The 21317-nt window shown below is 43.1% G+C and overlaps 1 protein-coding gene across 1 annotated transcript in view; it reads right to left on the reverse strand.

Moving 5' to 3' along the window:
• cdh8 (cadherin 8) overlaps positions 1-20739 on the reverse strand; it is a gene marked incomplete at both ends in the record, with an annotated part of 94340 nt that extends 73601 nt beyond the window's left edge. Inside the window, one exon of the mRNA XM_083969279.1 lies at positions 20482-20739. Coding sequence (XP_083825405.1) covers positions 20482-20739 — 258 coding nt within the window. The remainder of the gene's footprint in view (positions 1-20481) is intronic.
• Positions 20740-21317: the final 578 nt, after the last annotated feature.

Below are 21317 nucleotides of genomic sequence, written 5' to 3' on the forward strand. Positions count from 1 at the left end.
ACCACAAACAAATACATTTTAGCTGTGTTTACCTGATATATATATGATTCTAGTTATAACAGAAAACTCCTGCGAGTTACAAGCTGACGAACAGCAAATAACTGCACTAACCTTTCTCATTAATCTTGTAGTCACTGATTTTGGTCACAATAAACTCCTAACCGAACCCTAAATGCTGAGATGTGGCGGAGTCTCTCTGATGTGTCACCTAATGTTTCGCCTGATCCTAAATTTCTCAATGAGGACATGAGATTAGATGTGGTTCTAAGACCAGATTTAATTAATAAAAAATATACAGTATATTCCACATTAAAACTTTAACAAATAGTGTTTTTGTAATATTGGCAATTTCTCTCTTCTAAAACAAACTAATTGAAACCCAGAATCATCCTCATGTATCGATGACTACATACTGTATGAACTCCCAGCATGCGTCCTCTGTGGGTGTTCCACATGTCAAACCAACAGAGGAGGACGCCGTTAAGTGAAACCGTGTTGCGGTGGTTGTCATGTCCGGAGCTAACAAGTCGGGACACAGCGTTGGTACGACATGCCATTTGTCTCCCATAATGAGACATGAGAGCTCGCAGACATCTGAAGGAAGTCAGCATCTCAAAACGACTCCTTCCTGGAAAGACACACAGTGAAGCTTGCCAGGAAGGCAGCCAGAGTGTGTATGTGTGTGTATCTGAATGAATGTGTACATACTCGCCTCGCTTGCCGGCTTGCTTGCGTGCGTGCGTGTGTGTGTGTGACAGAAATCTGTGTGCACCTTTTTGTATAGTAAACACAGAGGCTGCGGTGTGTGTACGTTTTTCTGTGTTTGTGTCTGTTTGCGTGTGTGTGTGTGTGTGTGTGTGTGTGTGTGTGTGCCCGTGTGTGTGTGTGTCCCTGTACAAATGCCCCCTCCCTATTACAGCTGAGTAGTAGATGGATGCTGGCTGTCACACCTGCCTGACTTTGTTCCTGCCAGATGCGGTGGGGTCACAGGGAAAGCGCCCAAATACTCATCAATCTCAACCATTGTCCAACATTCTTTCGGCTCCAGCAACAGCTTCCAATATCCATTTAGTCGCTCCAGATGCTGGCAAAAATGCTTACATACACAGAAACCGGGTGGCCAAACCTATTGACCTGCACCGTCGGCAGGGATGGAAGGAAAAAAAAACAAAAAAACAAAAAAAACAAACAAAGAACGTCACAGGCCAGGGGATAATGTCTAAGAGTCCTGAGACAAACTAAAGTTTAACTTTGCATTCACTCTGAGGTTGCCATTGTCATTAGGCTGGCAGTAAAAGAAATTGAATTCCCCAAGGTGGCTGCTCTGTGTGATGCTGTGAGCAAGTGCCAGTATGCGTCCTACAACCTGAGGTCTTTCTATTTAATAACATCAGAGCCACACAGAGCAGCCTTGATTGATATAAAACAACAACAACAGAACAGACAAAAAGAAAAAAAAAAAAAAACTCACATGTCATTGCTGAGCAGCTCTAGGTGAATACTGGAAGGTTAAAAACTCTGGCTGCAGTAACCAAAAGCCAAATTAATGCGAATCATTTTTTTTTTTTTTTGGTCACAAACACATCATTTTGCCTTTGTGAACGCACCAAACTCAATTACATTTGAAATACACTCCTGGCCTCATACAAGTGCCACAAAGAGAAGCCAGAAAAGTAATTTCCATCATTCTGGCTCATGCAGACTTTTGCAGTTCCCTCGACAGGAAACAGCACTTGAGTAGCCAATCCACTAATGGGAGGGAGAGGAATGAAGACAGAAAGTATGAACCTGACAAATACATTTTATCCTACTGGATAGTTTCTTCTTCCTCCTACCCCTCTAAGAAAAAAAAAATGTTTTGATGAGTATGAAATATTTATAGCAGAGAAATAGAGACGGAAGATAAGTCTAATGGCATCAATGTGGATATGCAAGAGACATCACAGAGTTGTATTTATAATTGTGCGGTCAGCTGCTATTGCTGTGGGTCACACTGCTACATCCCACAAAGATGTTTGGATGCAGCAGTACATCTTTTTTTTTTTTTTTGACAAAGCGTAGTTACTGAAGGCACTAAAATGATCTAAAAACAGTAATAGTGTGAAAATCCAGCTCTCTAAGTCTCTCCGTCTTCTTCTCAGCAGACGTCTCTCCCGGTGTCTTTAATACATTTTCATCCCTGGGCTCTGTCTCTCTCCCCTGTTTTAATTCTCCCTCTCCTCCACCACCGGGCCACCTAAGGGTTTGGAAACAATGTACACAAACATAACAGGCACACGGGAGACGTGCTCATGTTGTTTACGGGCAAGGAAAAGGAGAGAAAGGGAGCGAGAGGGAGGGGAAGGAAGAAATCATCACAGCATGCGTTTCCATTCCCGCACTCATCAAAGTTGTGAAGGGAATCAGAAAAGCTGGGGGAAGTTCCCTCAGTATGCAGATGCACTTTGATTGATCGCTCATATCCCTCGGTGTAGGTTTAGGCCTCGTCTCCGTGCTGGAGGCTCACGTTGACCACACTCTTGGCAACCGGGAGCCATTATGATCCCAGCAACTTTGGCTCCCCCCTCAGCCTCCCTCTGCCTCACTCTATCCTCCTCTCTCTCCCAAATGGCTCACCCACTGCGAGACACTGGATGCAGACGGTAACACCAGTAATAACTAGATTGTGTAATGGATGACGGGTAGGGGGCGTGGGGGTGTCAGAGGTGAGGTTGGGCGTGACAAAATGTAATCAGATACTGTGACAGAGAATGAATGATTTATCCTGCAAACCCACACACACACACACAGAACCAGCACCACTCTGTCTGCTTACTGTAGGTGTGAAGTTACTTAATACATATACTTAAGAATTAGACTCAAGTGTTTGCTCTACTTGAGTATTTTCAGTGCATGCCTTTTTACACACTTCTCCACTATATTAGATATAGATCGTCTTCAATGAGGAAATTAAGTCCATATTATTAAATAAGTGCATATTTTCTGCCAGTACTTCTGTGTGACCAATTATAGGTGTTTAAATGTGGGACTTTTTACTTGTAAAAGAAAGTGTGAGTTTTTTCACACTCATGCTCTTGTTACTAAACTAAAAAGGGTTGAGTGATCTGAGTGGCTCTAACACATCTTAAATGATTAAATACAAATTATATTTTGCTCCCTAATTGTCACATTCTGACATTTTCTCCAGCATTAAAAGTAACAAATTGTAATCATTGTGCATCCACAGTGCCAGTGCAAACTGTGACCAGGACGGGCCAACACCAATTAAAGCATTATGGGAACATGATGCAAAATCTCAATAAAACATAGTAAGAGAAAAATACTATTTGCCTTTTGGTCTTACACTGTACACACATAATGGTATGTCCCTGATGCATGTGGAAATGTTGAAATATCCAATGTGTGCTTGAAACTTTTTGAATTGTGTGAAGTGCCATGTTGCACTTTTGTCCTCCTCCCCATGATTTGTGTGTGTGTGTGAGGTGGGGGGATCATCTGTCAAAGTTAAAAAACCTAATCTAAAAACAGATTTTACAGCTTTTCACTGAGGCTTCTCGGCCTTCACAGGCACTGCTTTTTTTTTTTTTTGTGGTGTTTTCTGCTTCCCATGACTCACACTGCAATAACACACTGCCTACAAAATCTATGATTTTAGAAATGCTGTTTTGTTTGTTTACTTTCATGCATACGTGTGCCGGTTTGTGCTGCAAACATTGTACCTCTTAAAATGTAATGCACAGTAAGGGTCGAGAAGCGTTGTGAGTCCTCGGTAGGCAGAAATCACACTTGCAAGTTTTGGGATCAGCAGCAAAGTCAAGGAAAAATAATGCGTTCTGCAAACTAAATGTGAGGTAGTATTTCACAGCAGAGAAAAAAAAATGGTGGTGGTGGTTTTAAACAGTGATCATAATGACGATGAGAAAAGAATAAATGCATTGATTACCAAAATTGCACACTAATAGGAGGAATTAAACCCAGACTGGAACAAGGTTCTGATTATAGGGGGAACAGCCCTGTAGGTGAGCTATTACCCTGCTCCGGAACTTCTACATTATTGTGTCTTCAGTCTTTCAGAGCTGCCCGGCTGTAAATCAGCTGGCCCCGCACGGCTGCATCTTCACGCATCATTATGCGGCCATTGTGGCATTTGCCCATATTTCCCTATGGCTAGTCCGTCACTGGTGGCGGCAGATTTGTATCTGCGCATGTAAATACTCTCAAGAGGTAATCACTGGTTGGAACTTTCAGCGTTGGGTCTCTACTCTGCAGTAAATCTGTACAACAATCACAAAAGCCAGACGCTTTGGTCCTTTCATTCACAAGTATAGGTGTAAGGAGGTTGAGAATGAAGTGATTGCGTGTCAGAACGAACGACAGCAAGTGTGAAGCAAAAAGTCCATGTGCAACAGACATACAGTACACACAGACAAGGGAGCAGAGACAGTCACACGTAAAGAGAGGATGACACTCTCGCACTGCCGCCCACTCCTCTGCACGACCACACTTCCTCTCTGCCTTGCTGAGTCCCGGGGACATCTTCCATGCACGCTGGGTGTCACAGCAGACGGATGACTAGCCTCAGTAGCACCATGCCATTTCCCCTTCTCACACTAAACTGTCACACCCCCCACACCCTCTCCTCCAAGCCTTCCTGGCCTGCTGGGCCTTACTGTTTCTTGGCCTCAGATTCACTCACACACTCACACACACATACAGACCCACACAGAGACACACAGTCATATTCATATACCAGAACACGCACATACCAGTACAAGCATCCATGGGTTTCTCTTCATCTCTGTGATTTATGCTTCGCAGGAAACTGCGCAGCCACTTGCAATCATCCAGGAGCCTCTTCTCCAGAGAGGCTGAGAGTGGAAGTCTATCAGGCTGGAGCCACACTGTAATGATATAGGCACTGGATCTTACCCTAAAGGCCCATATGACTCAACTCAACTGTACATAAAAAAATAGCATTGTAGGATTCTAAACGTCTTTGTGTAAAGGTCTTACATTCTAAACTTTTCCTGTGTTTAATTTTTAGAGTGGTTTTAGGGACCAAAAACCATCTCAGTGTAGTTTCACATTTTGGCTCTCTCTGCTCTAGTGACAGCAGGTCGGTGAACCGATAGGAGGAGAGGATTGGGTCCTCTCTTCTGATAGGCTGACTGCTTTCTGTGTGATGTAATAACTATTTATAGCAGATTTAAGATAACTACTCAAAAAAAAAAATCCTACAAAATTGGGGTGGCGGGTCCTCGTGCCTCCTTTGTTGTGACATCACAAAGTTACGTTAGTCTTGATGGTTCGTTTTGAGGGCTCAGTTTCTGAATTGTGTGTATTTCTCTGTGGACTGAAGCTTTGATACTTTCACAGCATTTATCAAGAACCTAGACTGGGTTTATAAAGCACCTACATTTATGGTACATTTAATAACATCTAAACTTGTTTTACAAGCTGAACACCTTTGACCACATGACTGCTACAGTATGCTTGTTTATAAAATATAATTGACAGCTGATTTGAAAAGCAGTGATTGCTGTGAATGAGTGCAACAAAAAGGACATTCAGTCTTGTACGTATGTGCTCCCCTTGAGCTGTGGTGTGTGCATGAGAGCAGCTTCCACCACCAGTAATTATTGGGACAGTTGCAACAACTGGCAGGAAATTATCATAAGCAGCCTACTGCTGTTTTCTCATGCATTCCAATGATTGCAGAATAAACAGGAGAAGAAACAAAATCGGGCATGAAAAAAAAAGTACCCCCATGACAGCACACAACAAATGGAATATTCAAGAGACCAGAAAACTATGGATGGGGGATAGAAATGTCTCGCTAAAGGAATTCAAAACTTACCAACATATGAAAGCACAAATCAAAATTTGCCACCAATTTGCTCTTGTTTAGATTTCTGGAGGGGACAGTGGCTTGTTTGTGTGTCCCCACCGCCACCGCCGCCATCCACCATCCCACCCCCTCAGAGTCTAGAGGACTCTGAAATTAAGCCTGTGGCAAAACATACACAGCTACTGTAGTGGAAAGAGCAGCTCTGCCAGCACCATTTATTCTTATCAATACTCATGTATTAGAGCTCATTTGGAAAACAGCATTAATGCCTCTGGTTAAAAAAAAACAAATCCACCCCTCCTCTGCCCCCCTCCCCTTAAATCTCTCATAAATCTCAGAGCACAACTTCTTCCACCACTGTCACGGCAGACAGCCACACTTTTCAATTTCTGGAGTGAGAAAAGGACAGGGGGTAAAAAGCCTCTTCCAGTATTACATCTTTTCTACTTTATTACCAGTCTTCTGGGAAAATGGGGGCAGCTTTGCAGCCTGGCTATCTGTTTACATTTTCTTTACAAGACTATATTGGAATTATAATTGTGTTCTATGGCGCCTTCTTTTGGTGCCTTGCTCTGTTTAAAGGTCCTGTGGACCTGGGGAGATGAAGAAAAATGGACCCCTTTTGAGGGATTCGATTACTGAGAAAGAAAATGCAGCTGCACACTGGCTCTTTTTTTTCCTTTTCCCTTCTCTGCTTTCCTCCAGGTGCCAATCTCTTGGGATGCTCAATATTAGAGCTGGAATGGCGCTGACGCAAACACACCAACATCAATGTGCTGGGAAATTATTTATTTTCTGCAATTAAGGTGGAAACAGAGAAAAGGGAAATATAACCATGAGATAAATCACTATGAATTAGTTGTTTTAAAGATAAGGCACATTTTTCTGCCACTGCTGACAGATCTATGAGAGCTCTATTGACCTGGGTGACTTTTTTTTCCTCAAGGTTACTAGAGGTCAAAATGTTGACATGCTTTGTGTCTTTGGTTGCTTTGGTGTTGCCTTACAGCACTGTGCTGAAAACAGGCCTGGAAACTGAAAAAACAAACAAACAAACAAAAAAAACATTTACACAGTTTTCTAATCCAGCCTTTGATTCATAATTTCATAATTTAAGTGAATCTTGTGTTAAAACAAACTGGTGCACTGTAACTAAATCATGATGTCCAGCTAAATAAATCTAGAAACTGTAAATGCATGCTTTACTGCTTATTGATTTTATATAGGAAAGTATCTGACAAATTACCTCAAAATGTTTTCCAACTCCTCAGTTGAAATTAAATAAATAAATGTATAAACAAAATAAATAAAGGCCTTATCACTCGTCACGACACAATGTGACATGCAGGTTACACAAACACAGCATAAATATTCCATCACAATATGTATAATTGCTGATATTCCTGCAGCTCAACTACATTGCACAGTGCAGTGGAGTGAGACAGTGAATTTGGATCCTTAATAATGTTTGGAATTAATTAAAATGCAAAGCCACGAGCCCAGAGTGCAACCACAGGTGGTGGTAAAGAGAGCGTAGTGAGAACAGCCGTGATGACTGCGAGCCACCATAACTCATGTCCATTTAACTGATGATTTCTAATTTTATTATTGTTATTCATATTATTTTTTTTGCCACCATTTCAATGAGATGAGTTTGCCATTTTATGCAGTCATTTCCTGTGTAATATCATTCTGTCAATAAGTAATTACTTGCTTGGCAAATTGCTGTGCAAAATGTTCATCGGAGGGGAGAAGATCCATATCAATTGTTCATTTGCATAATGCAAATGAATTCACGGAGAGGGAAAAAAAACAAAAAGAAACTTTGCTGCCATCCCTGACAGTTGGATACAAGCACTGCTGCTGGAAAAGCACAAGTGTCTTTACTCCAGAGTAACACAAAGGTCTAACTAAATTCTGCAGAATCTTTGTGCTGCTCTGTGGTAAAGACACTTATTATTGGCCGGCTCTGAACAGAGGCAGAAAAATAAACTGAAGCTCTGTACTGATGCTACACTCTTTGTTGTTGTTTTTGTTTCCCAGCTGGTGGTAGAAAGAAAAAAGTGCTCCCAATATCTGACAAGTGGAGCGGAGGTTTGTGAGCAGTTGTCCATTTGTTGCAGCCCGGGCATTAGCGGAGGATGAGCTGCCCGCCACTCCATTAGGCTTTCCCCTGATAGAGTAACACCATTTTAGCCCCCTGTTTACTTAATATGCAGGATCCGGCCCCGTCTATTTGCTTCTAATCAACTGATAAGACGAAAGGCCTTTTCTACAGCCCCTGGAGGATGAAAACCAAACTCCTAATGGTCATTAGTAGCAATTATGTTCCGTAACTGGCACACCCCTTTCTGCTTTTGCTGCGTTGGCTGCTTAGACGCATGTGGGCCCAGTATGGACGCAGGGGACCCTGAATGCAGCTCCAGAGTGTTTCAGGATACACTTTCATATTCTGAGGCTAACCACAGCTCTTATTTGATGATGGATATGTTTAGTTTCTTGTCTGATTGCCTGCTGTGATTGGGATAAGATGCTATTGGCACTCACATGCATGCACACGGTATTGGGTTTGTACTGTATGTGTGTGTGTGCTGTATTGAAAGCATGGTAACAGTGCATCAATTGCTCTATGACTCAAATCCCCATCTCTATTCTTCCTTACTCTGAAAGCATCATTAACAAAGCACTCTGACTGTAATTGCGGCGTTGTCAAAGGCATCTTGAGGACACTACATGAAGCTACAGTGGAAGTCCATGCATGCGGCAGCACCTCCCAATTAGCTAACTCAGCTCCTTTGCTACAGGATTCAGGAGACTTGTGATTTTTATGCAAAACCATCGAGATCAAACGGCCTCTGCCCTAATCCCCGGAGTCGAACCTGGGGAGTGTGATCCTTATCGACAAACGCCGAGCCTGTGCAGAGCACAATCCAATTACGTATGCACAGAGACCTTTTTGACATGCATTCTCCCTCCGCACCGGTGATGCAACAAAGGCAGGAATCCCGCTCTTATTTTTGCATTGTAAATGTTAGCACACATATCGTGTGAAGAAATCCTGCTCAAGACATCTGATCTGAATGCTGCCTCCGTCTGATGTGGTGTTTGTTGAAGTAATACACCACTCTCAGGTATCTGCTCGGTTAAATCCCTCCATCCTAATTTCATCTATGTGTTGGGCTGGATATGATCCATTTATGAATCCCTAGAGATCATTTCTAAGAAGCTCCTCTGGATGAATAACTGGGATGGGATATTATGGTTATTATAACTACTGTTCAGCTAAACTCATGTATAAATAGAAGCAACATCACACTCTCAATCCATTGTCTTTATTGGACATGTGTGTGTGAGAAAGAGAGAGAGGGAGAGAGAGAGAGAGAGAGATAGGAGCAAGAGGGCGAGGATTCAGCTGTGTAAACAGGACAACAGAAGAGCCTCACACACTCTAAAACGCACACACACACACACACACACACACACACACGCAGCACTCAGCGGTGACGAGGAAAGCCATTGTCAGAAAACTAATAAAGAGGTAGCATGTTGCTTTGGTGCGGTAATTACACATCCCGGGATATCAGCATGGTATTTATAAAAACACCGGGCATCAACAAAGAAGAAAAGGTCATCAAGACAGATATGACATTAGCATTTTGACTGCACACACGCACACACACACACGCACGGCAAGAAACACGTGTGTATGTGCATGCACAGGTACACAGACACACTAAAAAGATAATGTCATGTTTTCTTATCTGGCCACTCAACGAGACACATAGACAACGTGTGTTTGTGTTTGCATGTGCATCTGTGTTTATGTGCCGGCGTGTTACTGTGTGCGGAGAGAGACACTGATAAACATGCCACATCTTGGCAAGTGGTGATTCAAGCGGGCGCCGGCTTCTGTAAACACTGGGAGTGCTGCACAGATTGAGATGGAGGGAAATGAGGACCTGTGTGACTGCTTCCATCCAGATGGAGGCTACAATGGTTCTGGGGTTGGCCCAGGTCGTTTTCCCCCCGATGACAAACCATTCAAAGATCTGTGGAGCCATTAAAATATTGCTGCCTCACCACAGCTGCTCTTCGTCTTCGCGGGCTAACAGCAGCGACGTGAGCTTCATGATGCAGATAAAGCACAGAAAGTAACATAAAAGGGCACTGTGCCATTTGGCAGTGCTCCTCTTCTTAGAGGCGAGGAGAGTCATCTCATGAGACTCGGCAGGGGTTTCCCTCCAAGACACAGCGCCGTTGTTTTTGTGGAATTGAAAGTATCTTTACACTTCTTGTTTTTAGTGCTCAGTATTTAAAGAGAATTTCCTCAAAGGAAAATATTGTTGACAATGTTTTATTCTTGGATTTTCACTTCAATGCTTTACTCTGAAGATTCCTAATTGTGTTCACATAAAAGCAACGGATGAATCAAGCTTTAATTTTATTTGAACTGCCATTTAGCTGCTTTTATCTTTCTTTTAAATATTGCCAAAAAAGACAAAACAAACATAATATTTATAAATGGTACTGTGGGGGTTTTGTATGGCCTCACTGAGTCTGCCCTGGTTTCTGCCCACAGAGTCGCTGGTTAGGTGAACTGGAAACTCTAAATTGCCTGTAGGTGTGAATGTGAGTGTGAATGTGTTGGTCTGTGAGTGTGTTCGCCCTGTGATAGATTGGCAGCCTGTGAGGGTGTACCCTGCCTTTTTGCCCAATGCATGCTGGGACAGAATCCAAGCCTCCTGTCACCCTGAAGAGGATAAGCATAGATGAAATGGATGGCTGTTTTTATGACAGTTATTTGTGCATCACAACAATTATGAAATTACTTTACATTCAGTTTAGCCAAGAAATCTGTGTATGTTATGACCAAAAATATAAAATGTAGTCCCAGAGGGGCTATTTGTGCATTTTTGAAAATGATCTCTTCCTGTGAATAGGCGGTGGTCACGTTGCTTGTCATGAGAACTGCTCATTGATCCATTTAAACAATACAAACAGGGATAATTAATAATATAATCCTCTTCAGTACAGAGAGAAAGTTACAGTGAGTTTCTATCAGAAAGTGGTGAGGCTAGCTACTTGCTGTGCCAACTTCAGGAGTCAGCTTTTAGTTAGTAAAGAAATTAGGTTTGATGCTGAACTCCCTCTAGATTAAAGTTTACTAACAAAGTTTACGAAAAGCTATTTTAAGTTATGCCTTTTACATTAGCGTTGGTTCTGTCAGTGTTGCTGCATTGGTGCCAGTGACTCAGCAGGTGTTCATTTACTGTAGCAACAATCTATAGGGATTCTGATCCAGTGTGGAATACACACTTCAGCATACGATAGGCCTTTCCAAGTGGTTAATGTTGTAAAGGTACAGGCAGCTTAAATTGTTAATGGCACTAACAGAAGCTGTGTGCTCGTTAAAAAAAAAAAAAAAAAGTGGGGGAAACATGTCTTGTGTGATGTTTAAGTCAGTAGGTTTGAGTCTCTTAGCAACGCTTGCTCTAAAATATCACTCATATGCTGCCTTAGAGTTTAGGTGCCATTTCCACAAATATGTATTAAAATGGCTTAATCCTGAAATGACAAACTGAAAAAATAAATAAAAAAATAAAACAAAAAATATCGTCCTTATACAAAAAGTGAGAGGAACTTTGTTTTGGTTTTTAGTTATGCTGAAGCTCAGATCTTTGTTTGTAATTAAAGTGCTGCACAGGGTTTAATCTCCCGGTTGGCATCATCAAACCTTAAAGTGATCAACCTACACAACTCTGCTAAATTCAAATACTTTGATAACTAAATGTTCACACTCCTCTGACATTACACCAGTCCAGTCTTTCATCAAACTCATCTGTGATGATGTTCCACTAATTGGATCTTCTATTATTCATAATAGCAGAAGTTTTTCTTGAAACTCTGCATTTCATTAAAACACAATAAAGAAGACCGGGTGTTAGCAAAGATTTGTTAATATTTCATCAGATAGACCAGTGGTGCATGTCCAATCCACAAGCAGAACAACAAGCAGTTGGGGCTAGGATAAAGGCAATTAGCCAGACTTCGATAACAGACGGCCTCTAGCCCCCTAAAAGCTTTTCACATGTTTCTGGCGTCCTCTATTCAGTCTCCCTGAGCACCTCATTTCGTCGCCATCGAGAGAGGAGAGAGCAGCTGAGAGAGGAGACGTAACATGCCGTGTCCCTCATTGTGCACGCTGCACTGGCAGACAACGCGCATACACTAGGATTCTTTGAGAACAATTTCAACATCCTGCACGCTCGGCCCTGATTCCCATTAAGCATTCATGATTCATCTGGATTTTATATTATAACGTTTTGAATTTTTCATGCATCTACCCATCCTTCCCCCTCCACATCCCACCCCCTTTTCTGATCCGACAGGGGAGGGAAAAAAAGGAAGAATTAATCAAACATTGGTGGAGTAAAGAAGAAAGTGTCACTTTCACATACACAAAGGGGGGTGTGTGTGTGTGTGTGTGAATGTGTGTGTGCATTTCCATCCTCACCACCTGCTTGTTACATCCAGGGTATATAGATTTCTTTTTTCTTTTCGCCTGAAGTCAGTTCATTTATAAATCTCAGGCTAGATGTAGCACATGCACCTTGGAGGCACAAACAAAGTTTATCAGCATTATTAGATGGATACAGATGTCTCGACAGGTAAAGGTAGGAGCATAAGGTATAAGGTGTGTGTGGGTGCTGCCCTTTTTACATCTATCCTCTATTCCCTTGGCTATTATTTCAGCTATCTTTTTGTTCTTTCTGCAGAAGGGATCATTAAACTGAAATAATTCATTTGTGAGAAAGGTCAAAGCCACAGTCTGTTGGCACCCAGATACCAGTGTTAGGAGTGCTAGGATTGAGAGAGCAGAGGGAGCATGGATGGAGCCATTGATTCTTCATCTTGTGTGTGGGTTTTTTTTTTTTCTTTTTTATTGTCATCTCAGTGATTGAGGTGACTGCCTTCCACCCAGCAGTGATGATAATCATTATCTTTAATACCTGTTATAGGTGAAGACACGAACTTCAAGTAAATGTCACGTCCGCTGCTTACAGAGGCCGTTTTGTTGTTATTATGTGGTATGAGACGGGTGAGAAAGGTGGGGAGGATGGAGGAGAGGAGTGAGAAGGGAAAGTAAAGAGGCAGAGAAAGAGGATTGAGGACTGTCATCTTTTAAGTGCCAGAAATAGGCACTCATTCCCTCCCTCTCTGCAATCACCAACCCCCCCGCCCTGGATCCAAAACTCCCTCCCCATTGTCTCTCCCGCTCCAGCCCACGTGTGCTCTCAGCTAACCATGAAGCCAAATGCACATCCAGCCGCACAATAACAACATCCATTCTTAACAAGATTACTCCGGCAGTCCCAGTTTGGCTGATGGGACGTGTATGGGAGCAGAGGCGCAGGGATAAGCCGCCTGCAGCCGCCTGCAGCATTTCACATACGCTGGGCTCTATCCATAGGAGAGGAGCTGCCTAGGGAGTTGAGCCAAACATTGAGCCCACAAGAGCACACTGGCACAGGGAGCAGAAATCTTTAGCTGGTACCACTGCTGTTGTTGCTGTCGTGGCTAGTGCCCACAACCGCTATGTCAGAGGCAAGGGCCAATTAGCAGGTTTCAGATAATCATAATCTTTTGATTTGAATAATCAGATTTGAATAATTGTAACCTCATTTACTGCTACTGATGCTTGGCCAGTGTTCTGGCTGCAAAACACAGCCTGGATTCATAAGTAAGCATAATGTCCAACATCAGACTCTTTAATGTTGCCTTAATTTAGTTGTCTATCGCTGCCTGTTTAGAATATGATTACACACAAGCTGATGTTTTGTCTGAGAAATAAACATCATTTTAACTTCAACACAGCAGAAAAGCCAAGAGGTTTAAGTTTGTTAAATTGCAAATCCATCTCTTGAAGCTTTGAAAAAGATCTAATCCAAGCAAAGAAAATTCCCTCTTTTTTTTTTTTTTTGGTAAAAAAGATACCAGCCTAATTTAGCCAAAGCTTTGCCCAAGCCAAGCATTTGAGGTGAACCGCTTTAATTCCTATAAATTAGTTAGAGCAAAGTTCAAGGCAGAGTGCCAGATAATTTAGCCTGCTAAGCGCTCCACCTCCGCACAGCCAGCCCAGGCCAAGCCCAGTGAGCCAGGGAGTGAGGGAAGCAGAGGAGATGAGAGGAGAGGGAAAGCAGTTAAAAGGTTGTGTGTGTGTGTGTGTGTGTACTGTATGTGCAAGGATAATTAGGGGCGGGTATTTTTTCTGGATTTCCACCCCAAAGAGTTTGACACCATTGACTGACAAACACTGACATGGGAAAGAGCTAATCACAGTGACGTGGTTCAAGGTGAAACCACAAAAGGGCCATTTGCTATGAATTAGCACTGATGCAGAAGCTGAGGAAAGGGGCCCCCATGTGAGCCGCTCACTGTAAAACATGGATTTAATGATTCCAAGCCACAGATGTGAACGATAGCGGCGAGCTTGTTATTCTGCTGAGGGGACTCCGAAGTCATGTGAATGGATGTGCTTTCCTGTTAAATTATTATTGCAGCTGATGCATGTACACAAGAGAGCTTCCGCCGGATCACGGACAAGACGCGTCATGTGCCTCCTTGCGATACACTGAACACTGAACTGAAACATGATTTCATCTCCCTTATGAAAATGCAGCATGCAATTTAACGCACAGGAAGTTACGAGGTGCATGTGAAGGGAAAGAAAAGAGCTGTGTATGCTCCATGGTTATTGCACGTGGGTGTGTTTAAAAAGACATAAAGAAGGGAACAGAATGAGCGTTTTCTGTTTGTTTGTTTTTTTTCCATAAAAGGACGCATCTGCCAATGGCAAACTGTCAGTAGACACGACGGTGCTTCCATTAAATGATCACTGACAGACTGGTAAAAACAAAATCACTTGGCAATAACATTCAAGACACGAGCAATGCCAATGTGTTTGCTGGAAATGTAATAATGCCAGTGAGGATGAGTTCACCTGTATTTTTGAAATGCCTCAGATTTCAAGGCAGCAATTTCAGCCTAAAACACATAGTGATATATATTTCACAAATATGTCCACGCTGACACCTCTGCAAATGTTTGAAAATATACCGCAGCTATAAAGCTTCCTGGACACACTGTATTTACCGTTGTACACATAACCCTCATGTCTAAATATGCGCCATCCAAAACTGTGTGTGCTCCTCTCATTCGAGTCTATAACACTTCTGAATGGGCTAGTGTATGACACCCACACACACACACACACACACACACACACACACGGACGGACATAGACATACGCAGCTTGTTAATGGGAACCAGGACGACAACACAAAGCCATAGACAACCTGTCAAGCTCTTCGAGGGCAGCACTAATGCGATCCCACAGCTCTATCAGAGCCACCGCTGGGCCCAGTGTTTTATTACAGACCGGGAGGGAGAGACAGAGGAAGAGATTGGAAAGGAAGAGAAAGACTGTGACCATGGCCCATTGATATAATGGTCCTGCCGGCATTAGTGATATACTGTACAGGTGAGCCTTGGGGGTAGAGAAGAGGGCAGTAACAGGGCAGGAGGAAGGCAGGAAGAAGCAGAGGACAGAGAGATGTTAGCATGATTTTTTCTTTTTTTTCTAAATTACACAAGAGAAGGGAATGGAGATCTAAGGGCTGAGAGACAGAGGAGCTGCTGCTAGACTGCAGCTCAATATGGATCTTTGTGGGGCTGCCTGAAAAGAGATCACAGCGCTGCATTCCAGGAGCTGCTGTGGGTGTGAGAAACCAAATGGAATGAAATTAAGTCCTGCAAACATTGATGGGCTTTCCTTCCCTGAATTTAATGACAGCTTTTTGATTCAACCCTCTCACTACTGCTCAGGAACCTGTGCCTAATTTGGCCTATATTGGAGAATTTATTATATCCGAGCCAATGCGTATAATTTTTGTGTCATAATGGCTATCAATCACTGGCAATAATTCGGCTAATATTCTCATTAACTCCCACTCCTCATCCATCAGTCAAAGGCTGAGTCTTATATCCGCTCAATTGCTGAAGCCCCGAGTATGTGCAGATTAAGTTGGGGGATCCTCACTAATCAGAGGCAACGTTGGCACGACTCAGTCAAGAAGGGGGATCAACCTTTGATCTGTTGTAAACCACCAATAGTACCCCCCCACGCCCCCAGCCCCGGCCGGACCTGGGAGTCTTAGGCTGCTCCGGCAGCTGCATTCAGGACTCAATCTCGTCTTAGCTTTGCCTCGCTGCCTCGCATCGCCAAAGCTAAACACTTGGAGAAATTTTAACAATGTCATTGTACCACACCCCATCAGCCCTGGAGGCAAGCTTACTTGGGCTCAAGAGTCACTCTTTCCATAATCACCCCATCGCGGAGAAAGAGAGTGAGAGGGAATGAGAGAAAGAGAGAGGGAGAGAGGCAGAGGTGGAGGTGGGGGGGGGGCAGAGACAGAGAAAGGCAATCCAGCCGAGCAGAAGAGGCTCGCATCAGTATTTATAGACTGATGTCCCACATCTTGTACTAGCAGTCCAAAGTGCAGAAAGCAACAAAAGCAACAAAAAGGTTTGGATTCAATTCGGAAAACTATCCCAGATAAAGATGGTATAGTCAGGCCCAGATCACTGTGGTAAACATGCACAAACAGAGAGACACATGTACACACACACACAAACAAAACTTCAATCTTAACTTAGAACATAGAAAACCACCAGATACACAATTCAGTAAAGAAACACATATACACCGTTTCGTTCGGAATGTAAGCTTTGACCTCCTATCAGTTTCACCTGCATGTACAGGGAAAACAAGAAGGAGTGATTCAAGGTTTTCAGACAAGTCGGTACTAGAAAAAGACCTTTTTTGGGGTGGGGGACATCGCCCATGTTACAGAAAATCACTTGTGCTTGTAGAGAAAAACCCCTGCAGACTTATATTTCACGACCGATCTGATACCACTGTGGCTCCTCTTGTTGGGGATCCTGTCAAACAGCTTGTTTGGAAGAATGAAGCCTGTGCTTCCTTCCCCCAGCACATACATGAAAAAAGACAAAGCTTTTTTTCTTTCTCCTATGGACATATCCGTTGTCTTTGCTGAATCAATAATCAAAGCCTTTATTCTTTCTGTATCGCTGTCAGTCCTTGCAATCTTGCAGTTCAGCCTGAATTGATGAATATTAATGGTTGATTATCAATTCTCTTTGTGGAAAAACACATACAATGCTGTGGCGGATAAAAGTGTTGGACAATGGGATGAGGGATCAGTCAATTTACCTCATCTGCACTACAATTCCTCTGACGTGAATCCATCATTATTAATCCTAACACACACACACACGTATCACATGCTAAATGATCCCCAGGAAAGTAAAGGAGTCTGGAAAAGTTACATCCAAGGCTATGAGAGATTCCAGCACTAACCATCAATCTGCCTTGCACTACAAAGAAAACACATTCTGCTTTGCTTTGGTGCAAACACAGCAATTTGTTCACTGTTTGTCTTTTCTTGTTTTGCCTTTAATGGCCTGATGTAAATTAGTTGCTTGTTTTTTTTTTAAATAGATATTTTATGTGTGAATAATTGAAATAATTTTAATTAAAAGGGCAAACTTTTGAGGAAACATGGATGACTATTCAAATAGGCTTCATGCCACAATGAGGAGATATTTTCTGCACGATTTCCTCCACCTTGTTTACTACAGGACTTTTCATTTCAAAGCCCAGGCTACACCTTTCCATTATGGTTGTGCAATAGTAAATCAAGAGCTACTTTGCCTAAAATTACCCTCTCCTTGCCTTCCAGTGGTCTTTACTCACTCAAGTGGCATCTCCCACTCGCCATCAACAACAAGCAAATGTGTCCCCTGAATCAGTCCATGTGAATGATATTTTAGAGCCTATCTACCTTTTGCACCCCATTTGCTTATTTCTATTCTTAATGACGGGTTATTTCTAAACCGTCCCCGACTCATGATGAGTAATCCCGAAATCCCTTCCAACACCGTGTTCGTTTTAAGCTACAGCCGAGCAACAAGCTTTCACAGCTGTCTCCCCTGCTTCACTTTAACAGGTACTGCATGTCTGCCTCCCCGACGCCAATGGGACTGATGGGGGCTGACGAACGCAGCACTCGGTGAATCACAATGTCACGAAACGACGCACCGAAGAAGAACAGCAAAAAAAGGGAAGGGTGCTGTCACACCTCGTGGCCGTCCTTCTCACTCTTCCACACCTCAGTCTCCCCCTCACCCTCTTCCACCCTGCATTTATGCTAATAGTCTCTGTTGAGAGAGAACACAGAGAATGACACGCTGTTAAAAATCGATGGCACAATCTCTCCCCATCGCTCGTACAAACGCCATATCTCACTCTGAGTCCCAGTGTTGGGGTAGTTGAGGGGAGCCCGGTCTCTGACAAAGATTGGGGATGCATTTATAATTAAGCCTCAGAGTGCAGCAGAAATTAAAAAAAAAAAAAAATGAAACACACACACACCATAGGATGAAGAGTGCAATCTCAGCCCGGACTTTCCTTGACAATCAGCCCACAACCACAGACACCAGGCAGCCTCACACGCACAGTGGAGGAAATTGTGCAAAATACACACAGAGCTGTATGACCCATTTGAATCACGCCTCCCACCCATTTGATTCATTCTTTAATTAAGTGTGAGAAACACGGAGAAAGGAGAATAAAAAGGAGACAGAGGTACTGAAGGGAGGGGGGGGCAGATTTATACTCTTAAACCAATACAGTGCCATTTTGGTTTAACATAGGACTTATCTTTGCTCTGCCAGGCATACTCATGAGCACTTAACCTTGCAGTGAACGCAACCCATCATCATCGCCTCGCAAAAAGGCAAGCCACGTTCTTCTTCTTTGCCCCGGAGCTGCCCCCCCCTCCTCCTACCTCGTGCCCAATCCCTGCATTGTCCTTCAACACGAAGATGCGTACACCTATGAGTAACCTATCCTAGAGACAAGTTTGTTGTAAAACATTAGCCGAGACCTTGAGAGAGAGCATCCTTCATGACTGGAGAATAGCTTGATTCTGTGCCACCAAATCCTCTGTTGCAGAACAAGAATCTGCAGATCATTTCACACTCAGACCAGAGGTACACAGTGCACTGAGTGTGAGCTTGGAATCATGGACTGAAACTTTGGGCATCTTCTGTTACCTTATGTTCTGTGTGGCCCTTTTTTTTTTTTTTTTTTTAAGAAAATCTTTGCAAGTGTAATATCTACACAGCGGACCTGTCAAATCTTTGATACTCAGTGTCTCACAGCTGCAATCCAACCTCCAGATTTCAAGCTCATGACGGATGGTCACTGTGGCCCCGGTGAGTGTTTGTTTGTTTCAGCATTCTGACAAGCAGCCATTGTCAAATCCAGCAGAGGCTGCCTAATTGACTCGCCTGAAAAATTAATGCATCACTTAACAGCATTTTTGTGTTCGTATGGTATTTAGAAAACACAGGTGCAAATCCCGCATGGTGGCAAATGTTTAATTGATGCAGCCATATGACAATGTAGAGAGATTAAAAAAAATAAAAAAAGGCTGACGAGAAAGTCAAATTAAAAACCTGACTGGGATCAGATGTAACTTATTGTTCTTATGCAACAAAAAATGCAACACACTTCTTTTTTTCTTTTCACTAGAGTTCTGTCAGGTGCCATGTCTGGAGCTGAAAAAAAAATATTCCAGTGTATCACAATGGCAATATGCCATGAACAAGAAAGGCATACCCACCAATTATCAAATATTAGGCACCAAAACACTGTTTGCAAAAGCTATTACTGAACAAGATCAAATATTATGCTTGATAGCTTGCACTCTGGCCCATGCCAGTGTGGCTGGGTGATATTCTGGGTGGGGGGAGGCGAACGTGACTGCCAGGCTGACTCTCCCCAGGTGAGTTCCCAGCAATGAGCTGTGAACAAGCTGCTTTGGCCAGGCTGGCCAGCAGCCTTCCCCTTCCCCGAAACCTGCCTGACACTTCAACACAGGCCAGGGAGCAGGTGGCCCTTAGCCGCAGGATTAGCCCACAGTTCTGTTCATTACAGCGCCGCAATGGATAAAACTACAGTTAACTAAAATAGCCCTCTCTTATCCGGGCTATGCACAATTTGTAAATCATGCCTTGGCAAAAAAAAAAATGGATGTGCGCCATAATGGGAGATTTTCATTTTTTCATTTTTTGTTTTTAAAAGGGGGGGGGGGGGGGGGGGGGGGGCATGCATCTGTATTTAGTGTGGAGAGTAACTGGTAAAAACTAACATAGCAAAATGCGTGACTGCAACAGTGTCTTGGTTTTCAAGGACATCCAAAATAGCTAAAAAATATGTTGCCACCAATATTTGATGGGAGTTTAATTATTTCCAAAAGCATTTTGAGACACACCACCATCACCACCACACACACACACGAACACACCCCTCTCCTCCCCCCACCACCCTCTCTCTTGTCCCCATATCTCTGCTTCCCCTTGACAAGCAAAACCCTCCCACTGCCCATGGGATGAAAAAAAAATGGAGGGAGCATTCAAATGGCCAAATTAATGTTTCCACACGATAAGCGAGCTTAATATAATGCTGACAATCACAGCACACTCACCCTGCCAACTAGAATTGGATCACGTCCAGAAAATTCCTCCAGCACAAACATTTGATTCCAAACCCATCCTCTCTTGGCGCGGCTCAGTAATCTTTGTCCTTCGCCAAGACCGCTCGCCACTGCTGCGGACCCACCAGTTTGTGTACTTTTGGACTGGCCTATGATAGGGGACATAGACACGCAGGGAACACAAGTAATCCACACCAGCAGCAAGGACATCCACAGATCCATGAGCATCTCCTCGGACCGCTTTGGCATCCTGTCCTTGTGTGTTTTGTTTTGTTTGTTTGTTTGTTTTTACGAGACTCTTCTCTCGCCGTGTCTCGTCTCCCCCTACTTTCTTTAGATCAACAGCTCCTCAGATAATAAGAAAAGGTTACTTGTGTCCTCTTTGAACGGCAGAGCTTGCATTCATGGTGTGATAAAGGTCACTTGCATGGTATGCCTCCATAGCAGTTGGCGAGGGGCTGAGGCGCTCAGCACAGAATCCATTTGGTGTTATTCCGAGGGGGAGACCTATAAGGGAGCAATCACAGTTTGTTAGATGTCTTTAGTCTTGTGAGCAGTTGTCAGGAGGTTGGGGAGGAAAGAGGGAGGTAAGAATAAGAAAGTGGAGTCAAACAAACATTTGAACAAATCAGACAAGACAGCCAGAATGATAGAAGGAGGGGGAATGTGCTTCTCAGGCAAGCGGAAAGGTAAAAGAAAAAAAGACTATAATAAAAATCTAGAAGGAAAATTCTCATTTTAGTAGAAGAAGTTAAGATGTCACTTCATCATCACACATGATCTGTCTGTGGCAGCCATGACCCTTTATTCCAGTCTGATTTTAGTAT

Source organism: Trachurus trachurus (assembly GCF_905171665.1).
Source record: "Trachurus trachurus genome assembly, chromosome: 3".
Taxonomy (NCBI): Eukaryota; Metazoa; Chordata; class Actinopteri; order Carangiformes; family Carangidae; genus Trachurus; species Trachurus trachurus.